Genomic DNA, 18150 nt, shown 5'->3' on the forward strand with positions numbered 1-18150 from the left:
TGGTAACTTATGTGCCTCTGCTTTTGTGAAACCGAACCAAGGCTTAATTAAGACAGGATACCTGGGATACCTTAATCCCTTATCCAGGTTTTGTGAAAAAGGCCTCAGGACTGAGGAAGCCTAATAATCACTACAGGACTGTTTTGAGGACACAGTTTGGGAGCTCTGAATCACAAAATGCTTTGAGAGACTGTTGCTGTCCCACATCATCGCCCGCATCCCCCCAATCTCGATCAACACCAGTTTGCCTATAAGGCCAATAGATCCAATGTCTGATGCTATTTCCTTAGCTCTTCACACTGCTCTCACTCACCTGGAAAATCCCAAAACCTACAGCAGGATGCTTTTTGTTGACCTCAACCTTTAACACTATCAACCTGCACAAACTGGTCAACAAACTGTAGACACTTGGTCTACATATCCACTTCAGTTTGTGGATCAAGGACTTTCTCACCAACAGACCCTAGAACGTCAGACTAGGTAATCAAATCTCCTCCACCAACATCCTCAACAACGGCTCTCTACAAGGTTGTGTTCTCAGCCGACTTCTCTCCACCTTATTCACCTAACACTGCATAAGTGCCATCTGCAAGTTTAATGACGGTGTTGGAGCTGTAGGTGGATAGACTGCATATCTATCTATCCATCTATCCATCCATCTATGTGAGTGAATGTGAAACATGTCAGAAATATAGTCAAACTACGTCTAAGCCTGCTGTTGGCCTACCACTGGCATCCCAGAACAACAAAACTGTGGCTGTTGATTTGCATGAAATTAAACCAGGTAGGTGTTATCTTCTCATTATTGACCACTTCACAAGATTTAGTGCTGGAAGCATTCTGACCACACAGAAATAGTGAAGTACTTTATACATGACTGGATAAGTGTGCACGGTCCACCTCGGAAACTGCTTAGTGACAATGGGGGAGAGTTTAACAATGATAAGGTGAGAGATCTGGCAGAAAAATTCAACATAGAAATAAAGACCACAGGTGCCTACAGCCCATGGAGCAATGGGCTCCTAGACAGACACAACCAAACAATGACTGAGATTATAATGAAAGTGAGGACAAACATCTGTTATGAATGGAACACTGCAATAGACTGGGCTTTTATGGCAAAAAAAACCACCATTGTCTATGGTTAACTAAGTCTAAAAGTCTAAGGACTGCCTCATCAGTCCTGAACCATCCCTTAGTTATGTTGTTATAGGCCCAGGCTGCTGGGGGACCTCGTTATGCGCTGAGCTTCTTTTCCCTCACTCTTTAACTCTCTATCTTACCATCACATCCCATTAACTTCATGCTTTTTCTCTCCTATAGTTTTTGCTTATTATCTGTTGCCTCTCTATTCAGTTCCCTTGTTTGCAAGTTTCTGTTCTTTCTTTTGCAGATGTCCCGTTATGAAGCTGCATTTTTCTGCTCTACGATTGTCAGCCCTACCAACAGTTCATGTTTTGGATCTCTATGCTGTCCTTTTCTCTCTCTGCTCTCCCCTCACCCCAACCGGTCGAGGCAGATGGCCGCCCACCTCTGAGCCTGGTTCTGTCGGGAGGTTTCTTCCTGTTAAGAGGGAGTTTTTCCTTCCCTGTGTTAAGAGGGAGTTTTTCCTTCCCTCTGTTGGAGGTTTTTCTCCTTTAAAGAGGAGTTTTTCCCTCCTAGCTTATGTGGGAATTGTTTGAATTGTTGGGTTTCTCTGTATAATATTGTAAAGTTCTGCTGTAAGGACTTTAATGTGTTAAGTGCCATGAAATAACCTCTGTTGTGATTTGGCGCTATATAAATACAATTTAATTGATTTTTTAAAAATGTGTTGCTGCCATCAAATTTCAAATGAGCATATATTTTTTATAAAACAAAAAGTTTCTCAGTTTCAACATTTGATATGTTGTCTTTAGTCTATTTTCCAATCTATTTTCCAATAAAATATGGGTTTACATGATTTGCAAATCAATACAATCTGGGTTTTTTACATTTTACACAGGCCTGAATTTTTTTGAAAACTGGGTTGTTCAGACTCACTAATTCTTTGACCATTTTTTGATGTGGAAAGATGAGAGTTCAGAGAAATGAATGGTGCGATTGATGGTGTTAAAAGCACCAGTGAGTTTGGGGGTGATTTTGAGAAGGGCTGTTTCCGTGCTGTGTCTTGTGTTGAATTGAAATGTATCATTAGCACAAGCTTGCAAGCCTATGCTGACCCCTCTGAGCAATCTGTGACTGCACACACAAACATTATGGGTGTTTATTTTAAGGGGAGGCTGTGCGAGGAAGGTTGGTAGTTTGCTTGTGTTTAAGGTAGTTGCTACTTGACTTTGACTCTTAGACTATTTACCTTGAACTCTCCAAAGTTGAGTAGACCAGGCAACTGGAAAGAGCCCCACTTGTTGAAGTTGATCCCTGAACGGAAGAAATTGAGCGTAAAAGTGGCCGACATAGAACAGAAGAGCTGAAACAGAAGAGGCAACACACAAGCTTAGAAAAGGAACAGTTTATCTTATTCACCATGGTACACCTAAAATAGCTCTGTATGACCATAGAGCAAACACAGCTGTACATAATACAAATAATGAATGACAGAAGAGCAAGTTGAATTGATCATTGTGGTAAAAAAAAAAAAAAAAAAGTTACATTTCTGAAAGAGAGAAATCAAAGCTAAAAATTGTAGCAGTCTCCAGTTATGCTTGCAGGGGGGCGACTAAAGTGATGTTTTGAGCTAAACGTTAAAATCACCCAATATGCTCACAATGACTTTGTTACAATGCTGGTGTTTAGAAAGTAATATCTCCAATAGGCATGTTATTTTAGGACGTTAACATTTGTTTAAGTATGAAGCACACCGTACAGCTAAGGCTGACGGGAACGTTATTAGCTTTGCAGGTTTGGTCTAGAATACATGCAAATAAACCAAACACCAGACAAAGTCACAAAGTTCTAACCTAATAAAAAACCTCAATAAAATGTCAGAATATTATCAAATTTACCCAGAGAGGAACCTAACCCCCCCAAAAAATCTATATACAATAGAGAAAAATAGAAAAGATATTCAGGTATTTCAGTCTGTGCAAAAGTAGTGGGCTAATGTACTCTGCCATCCCTAGAGCCTTGCTGCTAGCGTGGCTAAAAACTACTGAGTCAGCAGAAAAAAACCACAAGTGGTTTCAACCAGAGTTGTTTTTATAGCATAAGGTGACCAACCACTTTCCAAGTAAGGGCCTGGTTCCAGAAAGAGGAGCCCTCCTCCAGACTGAAGAGGGTGCCACCTATTGGAGCACCAAAGGCAGCAGCTACTCCAGCAGCAGCACCAGCTGAAACAAAGTCTCGTTTGTCTCTGAAGAAAAGAAAAAAACACATGATGCGCTATACTTGATAGTATATACACTGCCAGCGAAGTGAACAGTCTGCAGTATTTTACTAATGAAAATGTATAGCACCTATCACTGCGGAAGTAGGGAAAATCAAATTTGATCCTCTTGAAAGTGATGCTCTGAAACTGATAGAGGGGGGAATATCTGATGAGTACACTTCAGCGATGACAATGAAATGCATCAGTTTATTATAAACAGTACTGTGCAAAAGTTTGGACATTTAGATCGTATACATCAGGGAAGCACCTAATTGATCCCAAACATATTCTGCATCCTGAATAATAAATAACTATCCTCAGCCACAAGAAGAAAAAGGAGTCCTGCAAGAGATGGCTCTGATCTTAAAACCTTAGAATCAGTTTGGGATAACATGAAGAGACAGAAAAAAAAAGTAGACAGACTAATACACAGAATAACTGTTGCATGTTCTCAATTATGCGAGAACAACCTTTCTGCCAAGTACCTTAAAAATGGAGTGACAATGTATCCAGGAGAACCGGTGCTGTACATAAATAAAATTTGACATGTGAACCCTAAAACCCTAAACACCCTAAGAACATGGCCGTTTCATACATACGTACATGCTCTGAGTATAAAAATATATCTCAGTTGCAACGGTGTACCTGAGGAAGGCCAGCTCCCACGATGGCGCCACTGTGTATCATCGGACCCTCTTTCCCCACAAACAGACCTGAGTGGATTCAGATTCAGACAACTTTAATGATCCCATGAAGGGCAATTCATTTGCAGTTTACAATCAATACAGTCAGTCAGTCCATACACTCAATTCACAGACAAGTAGTATAGTCATAGATCAACAGATCAACATACAGCCTTGATACAAGGAAAGGAGCAGCAGTATCTAAAAAAAAAAAGGTATAGATAAAAATAAGTTATAGTCCATACAAGTAACCATGATGGAATAAAAGACTTAGGGCCTGATTTACTAAAGGTTTGCGTACGTAAAATCATGTGCACCGCCGGCAAAAAAAATTCCAAGCAGATTTACAGTGCATCCGGAAAGTATTCACAGCGCTTCACTTTTTCCACATTTGGTTATATTACAGCCTTATTCCAAAATGGATTAAATTAATTGTTTTCCTCAAAATTCTACACACAATACACAAATGATAATGTGAAAAAAGGGTTTTGGACATTTTTGCAAATCTATTAAAATAAAAAAATGAAAAAAATCACATGTACATAAGTATTCACAGCCTTTGCCATGACACTCAAAATTGAGCTCAGGTGCATCCTGTTTCCACTGATCATCCTTGAGATGTTTCTACAACTTGATTGGAGTTCACCTGTGGTAAATTCAGTTGATTGGACATGATTTGGAAAGACACACCGTCTATATAAGGTCCCACAGTTGACAGTGCATCCCAGAGAACAAACCAAGCCATGAAGTCCAAGGAATTGTCTGTAGACCGCCGAGACAGGATTGTATTGCGGCACAGATCTGGGGAAGGGTACAGAAACATTTCTGCAGCATTGAAGGTCCCAATGAGCACAGTGGTCTCCATCATCCGTAAATGGAAGAAGTTTGGAACCACCAGGACTCTTCCTAGAGTCGGCCGCCCGGCCAAACTGAGCGAAGAGGGGCCTTAGCCAGGGAGGTGACCAAGAACCCGATGGTCACTCTGACAGAGCTCCAACGTTGCTCTGGGAAGAGAGGAGAACCTTCCAGAAGGACAACCATCTCTGCAGCACTCCACCAAGCAGGCCTGTATGGTAGAGTGGCCAGACGGAAGCCACTCCTCAGTAAAAGGCTCATGACAGCCCACCTGGAGTTTACCAAAAGGCACCTGAAGGACTGTCAGACCATGAGAAACTAAATTCTCTGGTCTGATGAAACAAAGATTGAACTCTTTGGTCTGAATGCCAAGCGTCATGTCTGAAGGAAACCAGGCACTGCTCATCACCTGGCCAATACCATCCCTACAGTGAAGCATGGTGGTGGCAGCATCATGCTGTGGGGATGATTTTCAGTGGCAGGAACTGGGAGACTAGTCAGGAAGGAGGGAAAGTTGAATGCAGCAATGTACAGAGACATCCTTGATGAAAACCTTCTCCAGAGCGCTCTGGACCTCAGACTGGGGCGAAGGTTCATCTTCCAACAGGACAACGACCCGAAGCACACAGCCAAGATAACAAAGGAGTGGCTTCGGGACAACTCTGTGAGTGTCCTTGAGTGGCCGAGCCAGAGCCCAGACTTGAACCCGTTTTAACATCTCTGGAGAGATCTGAAAATGGCTGTGCTCCCCATCCAACCTGATGGAGCTTGAGAGGTCCTGCAAAGAAGAACGGGAGAAACTGCCCAAGAATAGGAGACAAGCTTGTAGCATCATACTCAAAAAGACTTGAGGCTGTAATTTCTGCCAAAAGTGCTTCAACAAAGTATTGAGCAAAGGCTGTGAATACTTATGTACGCGTTATATTTTCGTTATTTATTTTTAATAAATTTGCAAAAATTTTAAACAACTTTTTTCAGTGGTATTGTGTGTAGAATTTTGAGGAAAAAAATTAATTTAATACATTTTGGAATAAGGCTGTACCAACAAAATGTGGAAAAAGTGAAGCACTGTGAATACTTTCCGGACGCACTGTACTAACGACATGCAGTGAGGATTGCGTCTTTCAAATGTGAAATTTAACACACGTCCATTTTGCGTGTTTGCCTGCATGCGTATATAATATTGGGCGTTTCTGCTTGAAAGTGCAAAATACTGGGAGATAAATTTGCAAATAGAACAATTTAGCACCTGCAATGATATTTACTAAACCTGAATATTACAAATAGAAGTGATTGCGTGTGTATTTTAGTACATTACATTTCATTTAGCTGACGCTTTTTTTTTCCCCAAAGCGACTTACAACAATTTTTTAGGGTTCAGTGTCTTGCTCAAGGACACTTAGGCATGTGGACAGGAGGAGCTGGGGATTGAACCACCAATCTTCCGATTAGTGGTCAACCCACTCTACCAACTGAGCTACACCCTCCCCTGACTGAAAGTACGACTGAAAGGCACGTATTAATCAGATGCGCAAATCTGGAGAGATGCCTGCTCTTATTGTGGTGAGAAGGAGAAACAGGAAAGCAAGGAATATGTAGAGAACGTGGATTTACACCCGTGAAAACATTTTTGAGATGACAAAGGGAAAAAAATTTCAGACATACCGTTTGTCCACAGATTACATTTATGAGTTATTAAATGAACTGAATGGTGATTGACAGGCAACAACAAGAAGGAGCCACGAAATACCACCAATTAAAAAAAACTTCTTATGACTCCGCATTGTCCTGCCTCTGGGTCATTCCAGCGTATCGCTGCTTGGATATCCCACCCAGTCCTGTTATTCAGGTGTGCTTTCCTGGGTGCTGAATGTGTCCCGCAGAATTCACAGGTGACTTCGAAAGGTTCACGAGCACTCACGAGGCACTGAATGAAAAGTCACCTGCTCATCACAGAAAGAGTTGGACCTGCTGATCGGTGTTTGTAGACAATCTAATCCACCATCCCTCCTCTTTTATTTGCAGACATTTTATTATTAAGCCTTTTTTTCGCCTTTTAGTTTTTCCCACAGTATTGACTTTCTTGCTAATAGTCTCCTATATAGTGTTTTGTTCTTGTTATATTTGTATTTCTTAATTTCAATGGCATCAGATTTCCTTTTCCTTTTGCGGTCGCTCTGTTTTCCATTGCTGGAATTACATTAACACACACAAACCCCTCATTTAAATACAGCGATTTGCACCTGATTTCAATTACGCAATAACTCTTACTAAATCACATGCAAAATGGGTGCAAAACAAATGTGCAAACTGTTGGAAGGAACATGCAATTTAGTACCCTTTATTTGAGATCTTAGTAAATCAGGCCCTTAGAGTAGCAATTTGTTCTACTTTCATATCTCTTTCAAACCATCGGTCTTTCCTGGCCAAAAATGAACTAAAAATTAGTTTTGGAAATAATTGACGCTCCATCCACTGGACTAAAGAGATAATGTCTCTTTCAGAAAAGGCCTTGTTTATTTCAGCAAAAGATTGCCAATCAAATTCTGCACATATTACAACAGCATGGCTCCGTAGTAGTAGAGTCCAGGTGCTAAACTGGCCTGCCTGCCATACAGACCTGTCACCCATTTAAAAACTTTGGTGCATCATGAAATTAAAAATACTACTAAAGGAGACCCCAAACTTTTGAGCAGCTGAAATCCAATATCAGGCCAGAATGGGACTACTTTTCACTTTGTAAACAAGAAACTAAATCATGTGACCACTTTTTGGTTACAGCTCTTCAACTGTCAGACCGCAAGCATTCAATCACTGATGGCTATTATCCAAGGAAAACGCAGTGTAGAGAGGTAGGACTGGCAGTATATAGTGCCGCAGGAGACAAGTTCGCAGTGCACACACACACACACACACACACACACACACACACACACACACACACACACACACACACACACACACACATTATACACACACACACACACACACACACACAAACAGGCAACAGCAGTACAACGAGGTAGCCGTCACCCACATGTCATGCAGACAGTGTGTCCCAGGCATTAGTCTTCTTAGAAACACAGATGCCTTCATCGTAAATAATCGGTCATTACGCACAGCTATCATTACATGTCTTTGAGGATGTACGGGCCAAGCAGGGTTTTGAATAAAAATGGCAGGTACGACTTCCACTTGACTCCTGCCAAGATTAAACCAAAGTTGCTTGCTATGATCCGTTTCATGCAATATACCAGGCCTGGCCAACCCGCGGCTCCCGAGCCGCATGCGGCTCTTTGCCTGGTTTCATGCGGCTCTTACGCAAATCAGAGCTTTGTTTTAATTAATGCTCTGTCTTAGCATAATGTGTTCTTTGCTTCTCCAACTGTGACTACCTAAATCTGCTGCTTCTCCTGAACAGTGACAACAAGCAATGCTAGCAAAGAGACTTGTCCTCAGTTTGGGCATAATAAAGGCTGGTCACTAGCACATCAAACATCTTGATAGGAGGGCCTAGGTTTAACTCACAGTGTCGGATATTTACAAACAGATGTTGATTTCATGTAAATCAATAAGGTTTTATAGAGGAATCGACATACTTTTGGCCATATAGTGTATACAATATTTAGTTTTTGTTTTAAAGTGGACAGTCAAATGTCTGATTTGCAAGGGTTTAAATACATATCTGTTTAGTTTACATCATGTGTGAAACCAGATTAGTCATGGGCCTAAACTATGTAATGCTTGTTTTCAGTACACATTGCACTACTACTAACGTATATGTATGAAGAGACCGTATGGACAAATAACACCAGCCCTTTGCAGATACCCCTGATGAGCTAACTTTAGCTAATGTTAGACCCCTGATACTGTGTATGGGTTTTATTGGGTATTCTCGCTATCGTATCAAGACATCCTCTTCAGCACAGAGAGCATCAGGTCATCCTAAAGTCACAAGAACTTACGATGCAGGACACCACTGGTCTACAGATAAATTTCCAAAAGCTTTCACGTCATAAAAGTCACCAGGCCGAATAAACATTTTCTCCTCTTTCGGTTTGGGTTTGACTCTGTCTCATGGTGTGAACCAGCTGACCTCTGACTGTTCTGTCAGCCCCACAAGGTGAAACTATCCAGACCAATAATGTCTGCTGCCCTATAGTGGAACACTGTTACAACTCCACAATGACAAACTCAGTATTCAAGCTGAAACTATAATGCACATATAATGTTTTATTCTGTTTGTTTCTCACGCAAATTAATAACACTTTTACATATCATTCATGTTTATAAGCCTTGCTTATATAGTTAATCTGCAGACTCTCCGCCTGTCTTTAGTTACTCATATTGGCTAACAATATAAACTTGTATTAAGTATTTGTGTAACTGATATCAACAAGTGTTTAACTTTAGTCGTGGTGAACGAATAATGAACTTTTATTCTTGTTCCTGGCCTTACATTACATTACATTTCATTTAGCTGTTGCTTTTATCCAAAGCGACTTACAATAAGTGCATTTCAACCATGAGGGTACAAAACCCAGAACAACAGGAATCAAGAAAATACAATTTCTTCAAGAAAGCCAAACTACAAAGTGCTATCAGTAAGTGTCATTTTAAGTGCTACTAAAGTTCTACTGTTCAAGGTAAAGTCGGAAGAGGTGTGTTTTTAGTTTGCGGCGGAAGATGGCCTTGCTGTACAAGACTCTATCCCCACTCAAGCAGGCCTCTCCTTGGCCTGACGGGGCTTTTTGAGTTTTACCCTAAACCAGGGTTTGTTGTGATTGTATGTGCAGAACCTTTTGGTCGGCACACACCTGTCCTCACAAAAACTGATATAGAATATGACAGTGTCGGTGAGTTCATGCAGGTCTGTAGCTGCAGCCTCAAAAACGCTCCAATCAGTGCAGTCAAAGTAAGCCTGTAGTTCCAGCTTTGACTCATTGGTCCATCTCCTCACCGTCTTGACCACAGGCTTAGATGATTTTCATTTCTGCCTGCAAGTCGGGATGAGATGCACCAGACAGTGATCAGAGAGTCCCACGGTTGCACGGGGAACAGAGCGAAATGCGTCCTTTATAACAGTGTAGCATTGGTCCGGGGTGTTTGTGTCTCTGGTGGGTCACGTAACATGCTGTCTGTATTTGGGAAGTTCGTGGCTGAGGTTTGCTCTGTTAAAATCCCCCAGAACAATGAGCAGGGAGTCCGGATGGGTTTTCTCCATGTTGTTTATCTATTCAGCCAGGTGTTGCAGCGCCTCGCTGACACAGGTCTGTGGTGGGATGTAAACACTACCCAGAATAAACAAGGAGAACTCCAGCGGTGAGTATACCTTATTTAGGTAACTTCAAGTTGCAATGTAAGCCATTTTATCGAACACCAACCACATTAGGAATAACTATGAACTTGTCTGCCAGGCGTTAGAGAAGGAGTTCGCTGATCCCCTAGCACAGACAGGCATGATTGCTGCCATGGCCGTTAAACAAGGGAGACAAGAATCTCCAAAGGAATATTACTAACGCTTGCTTCAAGCCTACTTTGGATTTCCCATGAAAATATGTCCACCAGAGCCAATAACAGTTATGCTGTAAGTCAACTCTGAATCTTGGGGCTTCTGCTTAGTTTCGTTCCAACAGTTACCCAGGACAGTCACTCAGACACCTTGGCTTCCTGGCTGTTGAGGTGATGCCAGGAGAGAAAAGGAGCTACGCTGGTCCAGCTCCCACCGTTCATTGGAGCTGTGTTCACTTAAGATTGTCACTGAGTCACTGTTGCTTCCTGCCTGCCAGGGGGAGAGAAGGAGCTGTTGCAGCTCAGCCTTCACCTGCTACTCGAGGCTGACTGACATTGACTTTAACCTTTGACCATCAAAATATTATCATTTCATCTTTCACTTTTACATTTGTGCCAAATTTGAAGAAATCCTCTTAAAGCCTTCCGGAAATACTGCTTTCACAAGGATTGGCCCACAAGCCTATCAACACTCTGATGCAGAAGCTTTCCACCCTAAGGACAAAACACACAGGCTTAAGCAGAGCAATGTAATGCTCAGTGCAGTAAAGCATGCAGACTTATTAATCGGGCTAACAAAAGTACCACTTCACAACCGTATGGCACAACACAAGGCAGCTAACTGTCCAGGTCATGACTTGGAAGTCCAACTACACCTGAGAAACAAGAGACTCTCATTTGAGGACAGCAATGTACACCTTTTGGTTAGGGAAGATGGTTTAAAAGACAATGAACGAAACCATCTCCATTGAACTAGAACGACCATCTCTAAATGAAGAAGGTTGTCTGTGACACCACTTTTAATCCATGATGGGCTTTTAAGTCAGCGGTTACAACCCAGAAAGGTTGGGAACCACAGATTTTTGAGCAAAATTGTACTTATTGTAACCCATAACTGCAGATTTCAGATAATAAATAAAGATGAATAAAAAAGTAGAACTTTGTGAAATGTAGTGCAGTCAAAGTATAAAGCAGAAGAATGGGAAAAAACCAAGTAAAGTTTTGAGTACCCATAACTGTGAAGTAGTTCAATAAATGTACTTGGTTACATTCTAATAATACAACTTTAACGTAGTTAGTTTAGGTTCAAAATCTTGTTTTTTCCTGTACGTTAACAGAATTTCAGAACTATACTGCTTATCTCTGATAAGCTTGCCAAAGAATATATGAAGAGGCTTTTATCCTGTTTGAAATATTACTTTTTGGCTCAAATCACCTTGAGCAAAGGAAAATTCAGTGAAAAAAAAACCCAACTAAATATTTTCCCATGTTGTTGACAGGAAATGTGACATGTTCAGTGTGATTTTGGGCACAAACACGGTCAATGTCAGGAATTTAAATCCAAAACCACTTTACCTCCAGCCACGCTGAACAGGACTCCAACAGCCTTGCAGATAAAAGTTCGCAGCCGGACAATTCCTGGAATCTTCACTCCGTTCAAGTAACTTTTGATTTCTGGAATCCCTGAACCTGAAGCGTTTGGCTGAATAAAAGAGCAGAGAACATAGTATGTTAGTATACCACATGATACCAATGGTTCTTAAGTAACAAAAATACAGTTTCTTCAAAGTGAAACAACATATCACAGTCTATTGATATCACAAACTTCAAGCCCTCAGAACTTAGAAAGTGATGTCAATATACTGTGCATACTGTCGTGTAACTATGTTTAAATAGTCTGTTGTTGTATACTAAAGGATAATAAACAACAGGTGGGTTTGATTATTCAATGCTTTATGTTGAGATGTTTCAAATCAATAGAAATATCTCAAGCTAGAATCTAAATGTAACAAATATAGTTATTTTTATCTACTGGATGTTTTTAATTTCATAGATTAATTAAAAGGCATTTTTGCCAAACAGTTGACATTGTAGAAAGACAGCAAACAAGGGCACAGAGAACACAGTATGACCTGCAGAGTTCCCCCATCTTTACAATTAGACCACCACACACCTTTTTCCACAAGTTGCTTACATTTTGAGCTCAACTGAATCATAAGGTTCAAGTTGTGAAAATCTACTGTAGGTGAGTGGCCTTACCTCAATGAGGACGAGCATACTGGAGATGAAGACGAAGGTCATGTTGAATGCCAGGAGTTCCAGCAGAGACAGAGAGAGACAGCCATTGTCACTGCACTTCTCTACAGCTGGAGGTGTTCAGCTAAGGTATAATAACAGGTATAATAACCACCAACTATGAACTGCTTTTTTTCAAGTAGTTTTATACAAGTTTATTGTCAGAATATTCGGCAATGAATGGAAAATGATAGTTGTCTGGAAGGAAGAAAAAGGCATTCAAAACTCTGCTTCACTGTGGCATGCTCTGGGAGTCATTCAGAATTCTTTAAAGAGATATTTTTTGGAACTGGCTGAAACACTTCTCAAAAGTGTATAATGCATAGGAATTAATTCTGAATAACTGCTTGTATGCTCTTAACATGGCTCTTTGTATCCCATTAGGTATTACATACGGCATATTAATATGCAAGCAGACACCTAATTTTCTGCACATTATTTAGACTGAATAAGTGAATGCAAACCACAACATGGACATTGTTTTCAAATAAAATCCAAACATAAAAAGACTAGGCACGTGAACAACAAACTTTAATGTATGGCTAACCATAAACCTGGAGACAACAAACCTCCCCCCACCGCCACCTATCCACAGTGACAACCTCAAGCCAGCTCCAGTATCTTCTTTAATCAACAAAATACCATGAAAGGTTAAACATGAAGCAACACTCAAGACCATCATTATATCTGTTATCAGACTGACAGGCCAACTGGCCAAACTTCTTTATCTATGGAGACACATCAAATAAACTTTGGACAACATTTAACCAAACAAGACTCATTTATGGACCCTTAATCTAGAGCTGAGTGTGTTTCTGTGTTTCTCAGACCCCCTCTCACAACCACAATCCTACAACTCACCACCACAAAGACCAAAGGACATCCTTACGCATAAGGCAATTATACTATACTCAACCTATTCTTAACTGACTTGTCCAACAGTTTGTCTAAGGCATTAAGACAGGATAACTTTTTCTACAATCACTGATGCAACACTCTTTGTTTTAATCCTATCATATATGGTTATGTGGCCAATTAGAAAGTGATTACTATTTAAGATGAGTTTATTGGTATCTTATTGCCATCATCTGGACTTCCAGGAATCAAAAAATGTATGTAACATAATACAATACTGCACAGTTTCATAGTTTTAAAAATCGCTATTAAATAAGTCAAAACTGACTCTGGAAGACTGTGACTTGTTCTTAGGAGTTAACCAAAGTCCCTCCCCAGTGAAAAAAAGGCCACTTATCAGATCCCTTCTTTGGTAATAAACATGCGAAAATCCCTTTAAAAAAAACAACAACAACAACAACAACACTTCATTGAGTTCTTTTGTGGAACAATACAAGCTCTCCACTCCCTTCACCCTTTATTTTAACCAGCCCCACCAGGCCAATCCACTCCCCACCGGACCTATTCATCAATTATCGCTGCATCCTTGCCATCGCTCTGACATCACAGCACACAAGTAACTTCCATATACTCTTAATTTAGTGTGGTAAATTAACAACTTAATTACTGGCCACTTTCAGGGGACAGTCCTTTCATTTGTTTAATCTTAACAGATAATAGGCTATACTATTGTTTTCTTTTTAGTCTTTTCTTTCAATGGCTTTCATTAACCGTCACATTAATGAAAGCCATTGAAAGAAAAGACTAAAAAGAAAACAATAGTGTTGTTTGTTTTGTGTTGTTTTATTAGTATGTGTATTTGTTTCTGTCATTTAGTAGTGTCGTATTGTTTAGTTCTGGTAATAAAGAGCTTCATTGGAAGCTGGACAAATATTCAAGTAAGGTTGTGTAGTAATTCTGGATAAATGCTTTTGAATCCATATGAGCATATTTCCTTCTATACATATGGCCAGTTTTGCTGATTTCTTTAAAGAGGTTTTACTTTGATTATGTTTATTACTGGAGTTGTAGTTAAATGTGCTTTTAAATGTCAGTTAAATGTCGACAAAACATTAGAAGACACGTCTTTGTATAATGAAGTTAATTTCAGTATGACAGCAATTACAACCTCAATAATAAACATACACACAGTGTTAATAAAAAAAACTTAATATGATCAATTCCGTAAAAGTACAAATGGCTGAGCTACTTCATTGAATATGAAGCTATAGGTGTATAGCCCTTGCTATCCTGTTAAACACATAAAGAGCATTACCATGTGAGAGAAAAGTCTGTCATTTCAACAATAAATTAAAATAATTATAGAATAAATTTCATAATATGATAGAGAATAAAATAATTATTTCATGTAGTATATTGAAAGTAGTTCAAACTTGATTCTCAAATTATTCTCAAAATATTACAGCTTTGTGTTAAAGTTATGTGCATTTTCTCAATAGTTTAATATCTTGCCAAATTATGATTCAGCCTTGTATTGTGATATTTTCTTCATAGAATTACCATGTTTGTCATATTATAAATTATTTTCTCAACACTAACATTGTCATAACATTACAACTTTTTTATTAAATATTGACTCCAGAGTGTCCATTTTCTGTGGATCATGGAATGCTGAGTGCAAGTGATCACAGTTACCTATTCATATTTAGAATTCTGTAGTCATGTTAAAGGATACAGGCACCAACTAGAGTATATTTGATTTTAGTGAAGAGGCGTACAAAGAAATCCACAAACAGGCCCACCTGAAAGAGATATGATGGTGACATTTTTTGTTCATCTGCAGTTTGCTGAAATCTATAAAAACAAACAAAGATCAAGGATGCACCTACCAGACCCACTGTGACCCCGATAGCAAACACCATTATCCACCGAACTGCCTCATACTTTTTGGCTTTCTAGTGGCAGATAAAAATATATATATATATATATATATATAAAAACATCTGACACAAAATATCCCAAACTGAGAATGGAAACCATATAGGAATTGCTTTGATATTGATGCTTTAAATATGATTATTTCATTTCTAAATTTAACTCAGAACTCTGAGTAGTTTTCCTGAAATTGCACTGATCTTTGTCCAAATGTTTCAACAGTAAAAAGGAACAGATACAAAACTCATCAGTTTGTGCAATTGTAAATAGGGGCATTTAATTTTTATACAGTCAACATCATCTTGATTATGTTTGCTTCCACAGTTACTGATTAATTGTGTATATTTGATGCATACATATAATTACAGACACATTTATATTGTATTACCTTGTTGTCCATCCCTTCCACAACCTCCACATAGGGCTCACTGATGCAGCAGTCATAATCCAAGCTCTGTTAGGGTAACAATAAAAACACTTTAAATATTTTTGATTTGATACACTTTATTAATCCCCGAGGTGAAATGTCTTCACTACAGCAGGGGGGCTCTCAGGGGGGAGATGCTGCAGCAGGCTGCCACTAGCGCGGCGCCAGGTAACCTGACCTGAGGTGCATGTTTTTGGATGATGGGAGGAAGCCGGAGAACCCGGAGAGAACCCACGCAAGCACAGGGAGAACATGCAAACTCCGCACAGAAAGGCCCAGGACCGGATTTGAACCCGGAACCTTTTTTTGCTGTGAAGTGACAGTGCTAACCACTGCACCACCGTGCCGCCCTAAATATTGCCTGGATCACACATCCATTGGCTCTTAACTGCACCAAGCACAGTATGAACACATGTAGAGGCTGAATATTTTTCTCAGAATAATAGTTTTAACAGGCTTCTTACCTCATAGTCTTTCCTGGGTAGAATTTCATCTTCTTCATCTCGGATTTCACCGAGGATTGTCTGGGGGAAACAAAACCAAGAAAGAAAAATCCAAATATAGTATAAATAAAGTAATACAAACACAATACAGCAGTGACATTTTACTCAAATTAAAGACAGCGTCAGACTACAAGACCAGCTGAATACTAATTCACACCTCAGACACTTTGGATTTAATCCTTAATATAGTCACAGTGATATAATGGTTATTGGTTAGAAAACACCCCTGGCTCTATTCAGAATAATGTAGAATTAAAGTTGAATATTGTGAATACGTAAACACCTAACAGAGAGTAAGCAAAAATATGTTCAATGCACCGTATGGTCTTCAAAACCTGAAGTGAAGAAAACCTATACAGTACTGAATTAAATGTAGACCAACTGTTGTACTGCTATTCAATTAAACATTTTGTTGGCACATAGGACAACATGTTATTTGCGTGTAATATGCATGCAAAGTTGAAGAAGGGACTCTGATAAAGCATAAAATGTCAAAAAGATAAGGGTCTCTATAGCTTAATTAAAAGGAGAACATTCCCTAAATGAAGGCTTTGTAAACAGGATGTAGTTCAAGGGCTTTTTCAACATAAGATCTCGGAAAAACAGCACGCATTGTATATAGCCCATTACATAGGCTATTGCCTAGATGCCTGTTATGCATTGTGAAGTGATTTGAGATCATTGTTGCTTGCTCGCAAAAGATTCAATACTACACAACACGGTGACTGAGCAGCAGGGTGGAGCAAGCAAGCCAGGCACTGACGAGAGCCAAGGAGAAATTCCGAAATGAGATCATAATACAATCAACAGATCACAACTTTTCCCAATTATTCTTTATTTTCGTACCAGTTCCTCTGGTGTCCGTGTCTCCCCTTCTCTGCAGCAACATTGGCAACAAAAACAGTTACCACAACACGCCATCTTCGTTGTTGTGTCATGCTCCCTTCAGTGCCCACAGTTAAACGGGAAAGAACATTTAAAATGAAAAAAAATTAAACTCCCTGAAAAATAAATGTAGTAGGTAGAACATCGGATAACTTAATTGACAACAAATAGCCTAAGACACTGGAGCTGTGTCCTCAAATTGTGTTCATAACATTGCCTCTACACTAAAAATGTATAATTCCCATGACAAGTAAATGCAGCAAACCTAGTCGCGTGCTGATGCGACGCCAAAGGTGGATAGTTCCTCTAAACTGTTAAAACTGCGTATAATTTACGCATAAATCTATATTCTGAAATAAACCAATCCTAAGCTTTTTTTTATTAAATGTATGCATAGCGGGTAAAGTAGATATCACACTACATAACCTTATGATAGTGCTCAGAAATCCATTTTATTTGGTTGGAGCTCTTTGTATAAATGATTTTGAGCCCCCAAAATACAGGGATAGTTCATGCTGTATTTGGGGGCAGTAGGAAATCCATGAAATGTCCAATGATCTCTTTGACAACTATATTAACAACCACGTAGTATTAAGTAGTGAGCTACTTAGCAATGATCTGTTTTTACAACATTTTGGGAACATGATTAAAGTGTTATAAAATGTGATTTTTTTTTAAATTATTATTATTATTTTTTATATATATATATATATATTTTTATGTTTCTTTAGAATGATAGTCCGCGTCAGGCCTCATAACATTATTACAAAATCGCTTTATACAAACACTCCACAAAGGAGAAGTGAACAATCGATTGCTTGCATCTGTTGTGCATAAACTGCAAGTTTCCCCTTACAAAGTGAATGCAACAGTCTTGTCACGTCCGCCACGTTGCGTCGGATTCTGGGGGGTATTCAGTTTACGTTTCCCACGTTGTAGTAGATCCTGTTCTGTGTTGAATGGGAGTCTGGGACAACTGCAGCAGGAAGACAGCTGACGCAGTTAGGTGAGTGAAAGACGCCTTTGTTTGCTTTATTTTTCCAACGTAAACAGAACGCATCTCGGTTCAGCAGT

The 18150-nt window shown here is 39.5% G+C and overlaps 2 protein-coding genes across 4 annotated transcripts in view; one reads left to right on the top strand and one right to left on the bottom strand.

Annotated features, from left to right (window-relative positions):
* clcn6 (chloride channel 6) overlaps positions 1–17135 on the bottom strand; it is a 34478-nt gene extending 17343 nt beyond the window's left edge. Inside the window, exons 1-11 of one of the 3 annotated variants that reach the window (XM_069694130.1) lie at positions 17038–17135; positions 16153–16212; positions 15650–15715; positions 15216–15281; positions 15062–15128; positions 12436–12542; positions 11752–11878; positions 3992–4059; positions 3435–3493; positions 3199–3331; positions 2336–2449 (exon numbers count right to left, since the gene is read on the bottom strand). In XM_069694130.1, the coding sequence (XP_069550231.1) occupies positions 2336–2449; positions 3199–3331; positions 3435–3493; positions 3992–4059; positions 11752–11878; positions 12436–12542; positions 15062–15128; positions 15216–15281; positions 15650–15715; positions 16153–16212; positions 17038–17112 (942 nt within the window). In that variant the 5' untranslated portion in view covers positions 17113–17135. Of the gene's footprint in view, positions 1–2335; positions 2450–3198; positions 3332–3434; positions 3494–3991; positions 4060–11751; positions 11879–12435; positions 12543–15061; positions 15129–15215; positions 15282–15649; positions 15716–16152; positions 16213–17037 lie in introns of those variants that run through there. The other 2 variants (XM_069694131.1, XM_069694133.1) reach the window with 2 other exon arrangements.
* An 873-nt stretch (positions 17136–18008) lies between these two features.
* mthfr (methylenetetrahydrofolate reductase (NAD(P)H)) overlaps positions 18009–18150 on the top strand; it is a 30938-nt gene continuing 30796 nt past the window's right edge. The window contains exon 1 of the mRNA XM_069694125.1: positions 18009–18082. The gene's annotated coding sequence lies outside the window, so the exon portion shown is untranslated. The remainder of the gene's footprint in view (positions 18083–18150) is intronic.

The sequence above is a fragment of the Brachyistius frenatus genome, unplaced genomic scaffold (assembly GCF_029030835.1).
Source record: "Brachyistius frenatus isolate BFR_SWC_R1_liver_20210118 unplaced genomic scaffold, ASM2903083v1 Contig_16, whole genome shotgun sequence".
In the NCBI taxonomy this organism is placed as follows: domain Eukaryota; kingdom Metazoa; phylum Chordata; class Actinopteri; family Embiotocidae; genus Brachyistius; species Brachyistius frenatus.